The sequence below is a fragment of the Rhinoderma darwinii genome, chromosome 1, assembly GCF_050947455.1.
Source record: "Rhinoderma darwinii isolate aRhiDar2 chromosome 1, aRhiDar2.hap1, whole genome shotgun sequence".
In the NCBI taxonomy this organism is placed as follows: Eukaryota; Metazoa; Chordata; class Amphibia; order Anura; family Rhinodermatidae; genus Rhinoderma; species Rhinoderma darwinii.
The window spans coordinates 34,512,520-34,523,415 of NC_134687.1; the positions used below are offsets into that span (position 1 = coordinate 34,512,520).

At 46.9% G+C, this 10,896-nt stretch overlaps 1 protein-coding gene across 1 annotated transcript in view; it reads left to right on the plus strand.

The window, feature by feature from the left end:
• The window catches only part of RGS12 (regulator of G protein signaling 12), a 149,736-nt gene extending 143,349 nt beyond the window's left edge, over positions 1-6,387 (plus strand). The window contains exon 18 of the mRNA XM_075857435.1: positions 4,432-6,387. Within this exon, the coding sequence (XP_075713550.1) occupies positions 4,432-4,775 (344 nt within the window). The 3' untranslated portion in view covers positions 4,776-6,387. The remainder of the gene's footprint in view (positions 1-4,431) is intronic.
• The last annotated feature ends 4,509 nt before the right edge of the window (positions 6,388-10,896 follow it).

Below are 10,896 nucleotides of genomic sequence, written 5' to 3' on the forward strand. Positions count from 1 at the left end.
TACCATTATAGTCTCTGGGTGACGGATGCCACTATCAGGCATCTGTCACCCATAGGTATGCCATACGGTGTCATAGGCGCCCATATTTTAAAAAAAACACAAAACTATACCGCACAATATATATTTTTCGTGGGGTGGGCTTCGTTGTGCTAACGGAGCCCTATGGACAACATGTTTAGCATGTATTTGAGGACTTTCCCAACATATATGCTAGATGTAGGGCACAAACTATGTGAATGGGGTCTTCGAAATAGCAGCAGGGAGAGAGAGAAGGTTGCACACAGCAGATCAGCAATCAGTGTGGAGAGGGGAAAAAAACATCCAAGTGTTCATAGTTGGCAGATCGCACACGCAGTACAGTATCCGAGTGAAGATAGGGAGGAAAGCACAAGGGGCATTACTCAGTCTATCAGCATAAAGAGAACCCACAGACGTACTGCAGGGAAGGGGAGGGAGAATTGCACACATTCAGCATCCGTGTTGTCTGTCAGTCTCAGGGAGCGGAGATCAGTACAATAATAAAGCTGTGCTGATGCATGAAAACTAGTGAAGGCAGCAGCATCCTGGATACACAGACCTCACATCCAACATGTATAAGTGTATATTCACACGTGGCACCTTTTGTTGCAGAACTTTCTGTGACTGAAAATCTGTTTCATAGCGAATGGGGTTGTTTCTACAAGCCCCATTCAGATGAATTGGACAGTCGCAGAAATTTTTGCAACAAATCTGCATGTGAATATCCCCTTACTGGGAGGGACAGACCCATGTGAGAAGAGTTTGAAACTAGCAGCAGGTTTCAAACTGCATATCAAGGGCTAATAATGAATGATTGCAGCCTGAAAATAAGTGCAGCTTTTTTACTAACCTATCAAAATTATTTTCTCCATGTCAAAGGTATTCACATCCTCTAAATAGGGGCATCACTGTACAGTCCCCCCAAGATGGAGTTTGGTAAACTGCATGCTGCCTCTTCCGTCCAACTAAAATAGAAAAAGCTCTCCCCACACTGCCATGTCCATTTGGTTCTGCTGGACAGCAAAAACCCAGTCTCCCCCCTGGCAACTGGTTGTTTTAGTGCCCACCAATTTAACTCCTTAGTGCTGTCTTGTAGATGCCCCTTTTTTGAAGTTCACTACCGGCATACTTGACAGTATAGGTTGTCGATCTGTGGATGTGTACTACCTAAGATTTACGTGCATGTCTCTAGGGGCACTGGCCCCGTCGTCATGCTACATCTCATAAGTGCTATTATTTAATTTGAGCCTCGACATTTCACTGGGTGTAAAATATAAAATCAAGTGGTACAGGCCTTCTGTAGCATTAGTCATTTCCCACACACTACTGGAGCAGTAAGGTCCGGCTCATGGGTCATGGTTAGAGCTCTTTTACCACGCACAGCTTTGTTAGCCAAAAATGAGGTTGGATACAAAAATGACTTAATCTTCCTATTTTGCATTAGATTCTGGTTGTTGACAAAAAAACAAATAACTGAAAACCTACTTTACTTATTTTGGGATCCTCAGACTTTGAGAAAATAAGTTCCAGAAACTTCTCATACAACAACTGTGCATTTCCTTTTGTACTGGCATATCACTCCTCCAAATAGTTGTAACAGAAGGGGGGTGACTCTTTATAAGTATTAGGCTTCGTTCGTTAGAGGCTCCATTAGGGGCCTCCGTTGCAGATCCAGCCGAGAATAACGGAAACAATAGCGCAACATGCTGTGCTATTGTTTGCGCTAAAACCATAAACACCCCGACGGAACCCATTAAAGTCAAAGGGTGTTGTCGGCCACGGGTGGTGTCCATGATGCAACGGAACTGGCACTCCTTGTTATTCCCTTGTTCTATGAAATTCTATGTAAATTCTCTATAAGGCCCCATGCACACGAACGTGCTTTTGCGGCCGCAATGCCCCCCCGAAAATCCACGGGAGAATTGCAGCCCCATTCATGCCTATGGGGCCATGCACACGACCATGGTTTCCACGGTCTGTGCATGGCCCAGGAGCCTGGACCGCAGAAAGAACGGGCAAGTCTTATTACGGCTGTGTTCTGCGGTCCAGGCTCATAGGAAATAATGGACGCGGCCATGTGCACGGCCTGTGATTTGCGGGCGGCTCGTGGCTGACAGTCCGCTGCCGGCAAACTCGAAAATCACGGCCGTGCACATGGCTACAGTCGTGTGCATGAGGCCTTAGGCTCTTCTCAAAACAATGAAAAGTATCTGGGGATAAGAGTACTACTAAGCCCCAGCGTTTTACCAAAATCATAAATCTAAAAACCGTAAAGTTGGTGTAAATCTATTTCAAATATAACTTTGAATACGGATAGCTTTAGTTGATATATTTATTAAACACTCATGTGTATATCGTATACAGACACACGCACATAGAAAAGTAATTTCTGCAAAGTAGGAAATATTTCCCATTAACGGGTCAATTAGGCAAACCTTTAGAAACGTTCATGTCAAAAACAGAATTGAGATGGTCTTACCAGATCCTACAGTTCAACCGATATTTCTGACCGGAGGGTATTCCATATGAGGTGGAGAGAAAAGGTGGGACCTCACTATCCCTAGTTTGCCCTCACTAGACTCCATAACCCTAAACTGCCTTTCATTACAGAGCACCGGCCCCGAATGTGTTAGGGCATGTTTTGGCATGTTCGGGCATGTTCGCAGGGCTTGTCAGACCGTGAAGTTCGGTTCCAGACAGCGTTGCCCCTATCAGGGCCGGTGCTCTGTAATGATATGCAGTTTAGGGATATTGAGACTAGTGGGGGAAAACTAGGGATAGTGAGGTCCCACCTTTTTCCTCCACATTCACCATCATATGGGATCATCTCTGGTCGTAAATATGGGTTGAACTGTAGGATCTGGTTAGAGCTTTCCAATTCTATTTTTGACAGCCGAGTTCCAGAGTTTTGCCCAGTTGACTTGTTAATGGATGAGATTTCCTTCTTTGCAGAAATGATTTTCTATGTCTGCATGCTATACAAGTATGGGTATTTATGTATAGTTTTACTAGATAGATTTATTTAAAGTGATGTTTTGAACAGACTTTCACCCACTTAACTAAGAAGAATATCTTTAGTACTCAGACGCTATACGGGTATGTTCACACAGGGCAGATACGCTGCGTAAAAGCACACAGTGTATGTGCGCTGCAGGGAATTCCAAATTGTGGTGGTTTTTCGACCAAAATGTTCGCTGTGGAAAACTGCACCTGAAAAAAAAAAAAAAGATCCTGTCCTGCAGCCTGGCCTCCTGGGTTGACGTTTCATCCCATGTGACCGCTGCAGCCTGTGATTGGCTGCAGTGGTCACATGGAATGAAACGTTATCCCAGAAGGCCGGCCTGGACAAAGAAGCACAGAATTCTGGGTAAGTATAAGATTTTTTTCTGCTGCTACTGTATTATGCTGCGTATTTTCCACAAGGAATTGACACCCTCAGGTGTAAATTTTTCAGTGCAAAATGACGTCGGCTTACATGAATGTTACGTATTGTTTTTTCCATAGATGATGGGGCGCTTGAAGTGTATGGTAGCTGCTCACCCCTCACCCCTATGCAGATATATAGACTTCCCTCAATTAAAAAAAGCTTCTTCTCACAATTGTGAACTTTTTATAGCTGACACAATCCACTGCTATTATGCAGGTCATCTGGCAGCAGCCCACATGCCATTTAACATACCTGGAGCTTATCCCAGCGCTATTCTCTGAAGCTGAAATCTTTTTGTATTGAATGCCAAGTCGTGCCACAGATGCCATGTGCCAGTTTTTAACAGGGTTCTATGCATATAAATAACAACTTACGTGGCAAACAAAATGCAAATTTGTCAATCAACCAAAAAGTAATTGGCTCCATCATCAAATAGGGTTGTCTTTTGTTAGATCTTTGTGGCCCATTACTGTGTCAGGACCTGGACACACTGGAGAATGCTCTGGTACTTTGGTGGGCCAGTCCAACCCTGGTAGCTAGATCGGTCTACTATCGTCCATGCACATTAGACTGTTGTCCCAGAGAAAATGATGGGATCTGCCAACACATTTTTGATGTATATGGTCAACTGTGCTGTACATTGGGGATTCCTCCATCAGCATTTTGTTTTGGTGATACTACTAGTATGGTGCTAGTGTGAGACAATCCCACACTTCTTTGGGTTGGCCTACCATTGATATTTTTTCTTCGAGACCACCACATTGTAGCTACTCAACATCCCATTACTCTGTCTATGGGAAACACAGTGGTTTGCAATGTCACCATCTATTTTTTTGCCGAATTTGTGACAATAATGTGGTCACTCTACACAGAATCTCATATTTTAGTTGGATCAAATATCAATTTCCTGGAAGAAACTCAAAATTGATGGACATTTGCATTAAACCTAATGAGAACTGTTTTTATTTTTTTTCCCTCCATCTCAGGTAACAAGGACAGAAAGAAAAAACTCTCTCGAAGCTCAGAGAGTTTTTGGGAGCAAACTTCAGATATTAGGGACAAAACCACCAGCAGATGCAACAGTTCGGCACATCGTCCACAAGCCGGCAGAGTCTTCGATGTTGATGGAGTCATACAGACACCGAGAAAACACGACTCTGGAGAAGACATGGGAAATCTGAGCTTTGAGGGCTACATTTCTGAACTGAAGTCTTGCAAGGGACGAATGAGGACAGGTGTGTGCAGGACATCTGACCTCCCATCAATGGTCACTGCTAAGAGCGAGAGAAGTAAAGATTCGGACACAAAATATAAAGCTACTTTTGTGTAGATAGGGCTCCTGGCGGTCTGGAGGCTGGAGGTTGCCTTCATCTAATGAAGTGACACTTGGAAACATCATGCTTTTCCATCTTTTCCAAAGACAGTTGAGGTCCCCTGATTTCGAGCCTTTTCTACCCTCTAGTATCTTCATCCATGGATGTTTGTGTTTGCTATTTATTTTGCCAATTGTTTTTTGGAAGCTTCACATGAATGAACATTAAGCAAGTATGTTTCTACACCCTTATTAAAGAGTGCTACATTTTTCGATAAATGTTCACATACATAGGATGGTCATACATTGGTCTACCAGCTTCACCCATGTACAGTTATTGTGCTATTTTTATTACAGGTCTATCTCAATAAACCGGATAACAACGTGTTATAAATTCAAGAGTAATTCAAGTAAGACATGAAAATTCTCCTTCCATATTCTTGTCTATAGGGGGCAGTATTATTGTAGAGCTAGTGTAGTAAAGATATTCCACTTACTTTATCAAGACAATGGCTGAATGGGCTCAAAACTATTCAATCACTTTTCTGAGCAAGAAATTAGCTCAGTCTGGTTGTCAATTACCTTCCCCCACTCCGCTTGGCAGCTCAACTAAAGTGCATTACTCAGCAGAGGGCGCCATTGAGCACAAGAAAATACTCCTGCCAAGAATATGTACGCTGTGCTCCTGAAGCATAATTGGAGGGACATTCAGAGATAACAAAAAGGGACAGTTACTAGAACCACTGATAATCTCAATTGTAACTGAAATTGTTCTTTAACCGGTGCCCTCGTAATCATCCTGTCCATTGTGATGGGCCTGCTCAAAGTTGCAAGAGTTTCTACCACCATCAAAAGTTAATCGTAAAACGATTGAAATTAAGGTATAAAGACTCGGTAACGTGATCAATCAAATTGTACCAATGTCTTTGAAATGGTTAAAGGGGTTGTCCACTTTGGATAATCTCTTTCTGATCACACTACTGGAGCCACTACTGTACAGCAGTTATCTGTTGGGGAATCAGGCAGCAAGTGTTCAATTCCCCTGCAGTGCCCCCACAGGAGTGAAGAGGCATTACACAATTTTGATTTTAATGAATGGAAAGACAGTGTGATGCATGGACATGTTGGATTCTCCAAAGCAAAAGACACTTTTACCAGCTGCCCCTATCCAGTCAAATAGATGAGAATACTGAACAGGGGACCCCCTCTCTATTAACTCAGAATTAATGGAGCCATATATAGGATCTAGGCAGTGGTGCAGCTCTGTGTTGCACTACTACTACCAGGTCTAAGGGATCACTTTGGCAATGTATATACTAAAACACGTAGGGTTCAGCTATTTTTATACATCTATACTGTATAATGGTAGCAAATGCAGCAATAAAGTGGGATGTTTAGATATTCTATATGTGACCTGTGAAGGAGATGAATGCACTTTGCCGTCTTGTCACTTTTCATTTTTTATTGTCATTATGAAAATTATCTTTTGCATTTCAATAAAAAAACAAATGTTGTCCATGACATTCCTGACCATGACAACTCGCAGTAGCGGGGTGAAATTTACTTAAATTATTCTGTGCTGTAATATAGCTGCCTCTGTCATGTTTGTGATTTGTTATGATGATGTCATCAAAATGCAATTGTATCTGAAATTAAAAATATTTTTATATTACATAAATTGCGATGGTCTTTTAAGCACTTGAAAAACGCATCTGAAATCAGTCATTCAATGGATGACTACAATTCGCTATGAGTTGGGCCAAGTACCCGTAACAAAATCAGCTCTGCTATATCTTTAGGCTTCAACACGGCATTGCACATGAGTTGCAGTAAAATTTTGAGATTACCATGGTGCAACCTCAATGTTTCCTCACCTATGGGTACTACGACAACATTTGTTAGCACTTCAGTTGCTGTAAAATCATGGGATTGGTCAGATTCATTGGAATGGTCACAAGGGGGTTTGCAACTTTTTTTTTTATACCATAGGGGAATGTTTAAGTTGCGACCGTGTCATAATATCGTAATATATCTTTGCAAATGGTCTCCTAGTGTTTTCCAGTTCCCAGTGTTCCCGTTCCTGCTGCCTGTACCCTGTATCCCGTGCTACCGTGCCTCTGTGCTGTCAAGATTTGGAGTCATGTTTTATCCTCCGCTGCATCTAGTGTGTCGCACCCCGCCGGGTGTCTGTCTACTATCGGAGCCTCATCTTAGCCTGAATCCATCGCTACTGTCTACATTGCCTCAGGTACCCTTTCTGGACTATAAACATTTCATTGTAACTGTTTGGCCAGTTGCTATCCCGCTACGTGGTTCGGCCCAGAGGGTCCACACCCCGCGCCGTGACATTACACTCAGGCCCTGGACCCCGCTGGTCAATTCAAGGGCCTGTCACCCTCTCAAGCCATGCAGGCGGACCTGCAGGATCTGCGATTACCACAGGATCAACTTCTTGTGGCAGTAGACTCCATGGCACAGCAGCTAGGAGCGCTAGCTGCTTCCTTTCCTGCTCCAGCTTCCCCGACTGATCCTCCTGCTACACCTCCTGGCAGCACCGGTTCTGGTTCTCGCTGTCACTGCCACCTCGTTTTCATGGAGACACAAGCGCGTGCAGGGGATTTCTTAACCAGTGTCATATCCACTTCACCCTGCACGCCAGAGCATTTCCTTCAGATGGAGCCAGGATCACCTTAATTATTTCCTTACTTGCCGGCAAGGCCCTGGCGTGGGCGAATCCAATCTGGGAACGACAGGGACCCGAGACTTCCAGGGGTTCGTGCGGTTATTCCGTACTGTGTTTGAGGAGCCTGGACGAGTCTCGTCGGCAGCTGCCTCTATGCTGAACCTTCGCCAGGAGGACACCTCTGTGGGCGAGTACACCATCCAGTTCCGGACCCTGGCAGGAGAGCTGTCCTGGAACAACGAGGCGTTAGTAGCTTCCTTCTGGCATGGTCTGTCATCCGAGATTAAAGTCGAACTTGCTTCTCGTGATCTACCATCTACCTTGGACTACCTAATTTTACTTGCCACCCGAGTGGACATGAGTCTAAGAGAGAGATCCCAAAAGGTTCGTCATGAGAGAAGATTTCCTAGGTTGGCTCCCAACTTCCAGCAACCCCTATTGTCTTCATCTGCTGCTCCACCCGAAGTTCCGATGCAAGTGGATCGTCTCAAACTATCGGTCCAGGAGAAACAGCACAGGCGCACTTCTGGACTCTGTCTATATTGCGCCCTCGCTGGCCATGTCGTGCGTCTGTGTCCCCAGAAGGCAAAAAAAAGCTCCAACGCCTAGGATTGGTTGGAGAGACAACCCTGGGCGACACAGCATTTGATAGAGAACTCTCCTCCAAGCTGTTCATTCCTGGGACCATTGTCGCTGGCGAGAGGCCCCATCTGGTCTCTGCCTATGACCGTGTGGATCTTCTTCATTTGCCTATTACCCTTCTCGAGAAGCCGTTGATCGTTGCCTCAGTGGATGGACTGCCGCTGTCCGACCCAATTTTGTCTGTAACCAAGCCACTGAGGCTTCAAGTTGGAGCCCTTCATTCTGAGCTCATCTCCCTGTTTGTCCTGCCCATGGCCGTCAACCCCATGCTACTGGGTTTGCCCTGGCTCCGTTTACACACCCCAGTCCTGGATTGGAACTCCGGGGAGGTTCTCCAGTGGGGTCCCAAGTGCCTCAACCGCTGTCTGGGACATATTCATCCACTTCAGCCTCCTCCGCATCAGTCATTGCCAGGGTTGCCCTCCTGCTACTCTCAGTTCTCTGATGTCTTCGACAACAAGGAGGCAGAGACGTTGCCACCACATCGAGCTTATGATTGCCCTATTGACTTGCTTTCCTGATTCGTCCCCTCCTAGTGGTAGGGTATACCCTCTCTCCTTACCTGAAACCCAGTCAATGTCTGCTTATATTAAGAAGAATCTAGGGGGCGTGGCTTGGACATGGCGGTGTAGAGATGTGTCTCCTCGGAGCTCCGGACCCACGATATAGAAATCGCCCGTTAAGGGTATACTCACCGATCCCCGGCGCAGCATGACGAAGGGGAAAAGCCGTAAGAACCCGCCGGATACCTCGGGAACTCCCTCCATAGGCCGATACCTCCGGTCCTCATTGGACGGAACTCCGCCGCGCTCCTCATCTTTGCCTCCTGTAGGCCGCACTCAGCCTCCGTCACCGCGTGGGGCCTCACCGCCTCCCCCTCACACAGATCTGGATCTGCCCGGCGGCCGTTCGTGCCTTCCTGGAGGAGAGATGTCGTCCCCAGCAGGAGGTCAGTGTTCAGGAGGGGGCATCGGGTCGGCTCCCGCACTCCAACCCGCAGCTCTTCTCCCTATACTGTCTCAGGCAGCCGTCGGTCAGGGACCGTCAGGGGCGCCATTACACACGGCAGCGCAGCAGCAGCATCTACCACCACAGCAGGATGCACTGAGCCAGGACACGCCGGCCAGCTTTAGGGGGTCACTGGCCACACCAACATGCGCAAGGGAACCCCAGTCAGCCTCTTCCCAGGGTCCCCCGTTATCCATGGAGCGAACCCTGGCTGAATTATGGGAGATGGTCAAGGTACTCCCCACCAAAACCGACCTCGATGACCGTCTTGCCCGGCTGGAAGAGAAACACGATCGGGCCATTGGCGAGGTCACGCAGGAGGTACGTGCATTGACCGAGAGGGTTGAAACTTTGGAGCGACAGCATTCCATATCCTCACTAGACATCTCAGTCCTATCACAGTCCCAGGCCACTCAAGCTACGCAAATATGGGACTTCTCTTTACACCTGGATGATGTAGAAAACGAGGCATTCGGAGTCGGTCCCCCCAGATGGCCTTTATGACACTATGTCCCAAAACTTTAACACCCTCCTTGGCCGACCGCGTGATATGACCATCGAAATGGACAGAGTCCACAGATTAGCGAGCCCCCGGAGTAGAGACGGTAATCAACCCAGGGACATGATTTGTAGAGTGCATTTCTACAAGCAAAAAGAAGAAATCGCCAGGAGAGCATGGGAGAAGGGGTCTGTTCCCTTTGAAGGCGCTGATATTACCATCCTGCCAGATGTCTCGAGGCTGACGATATCCATGCGCCGATTAGTTCGACCCTTGCTGGAAGCGACAAAGGCTGCGGGCGCAACCTACAGATGGGGACACCCCTTCCACATTATTCTTCGCAGGTTGGGACAATCCTTTGCAGTCCGGTCCCCAGATGACCTAGAGGAAGCGTTCCGGTTTTTGGAGATCGCACCGGTACGGGTACCCGACTGGACCGAACCTCCGACTTCGTTTGCACTCAGAGGGGGTCAGTTTCCAGAGTTCGTGTCCCGCTTTCCGCCTCGTCGAGCAGAGCAACCCGTGACCCGACCTCCAGAGCAACGATCCCCACATGGAGACCGCCGATACGGGCCCATGGATTCCCGGCCCCCAGGACGCCGCTCTCCTCGAAGGGACTGATAGCCCCCACTATGTCTATATATGTGGACAGATAAATGCAAATCCCTTGTTTCCCCTCCCTTCTCTCATGCAGGGTTCTCATCAAGCTGTGAATGCTGGCGTTGAAGGGGTTACGTCAGAGGAAGAACTCTAACGGAGGGTCTGGTGTTCAGGTTAATGGTGGCTTGGGAGATTACTATGGATATTTAGTCTGAAGGGATGGGTGGGTCCAGTTTACTTGATAAGTTGATCTGATGGGTTCGGGGCTTCGATACTAGTTATTTTGGAATTTTTTACTGTTGATTGCTGTGTTTGTGAGACACTGTTTTTCTGCACTCCTGTTCTTTCACGTTAGGGTTCCGAGATCTGCGCTAAGGCGGGAGGCTTCCTCTGGGAAGGCGTAGCTCTCGTAGCGTATTGGAGGTCTTAGCACTCCATCTTTAGAGTGTTTGTGTCTTTTGCTTCTCTTTTTTTTTTTTCCTTTCCTTCCTCCCCTCTCCCCCGTCTGTCCGTACATCTGTCAGTCACCATGTCTGACATAACTGTTATCTCTCTGAACGCACGGGCTGAATATTCCCGAGAAGAGGTCCTCCATTCTCCGCCTCCTATGGAAACGGAAAGCACAAGTGGCGTTCCTGCAGGAGACGCACTTTCAGGCGGACGGTATACAGAGGCTCACAGATTCCAACTACCCGGACGTGTACCAC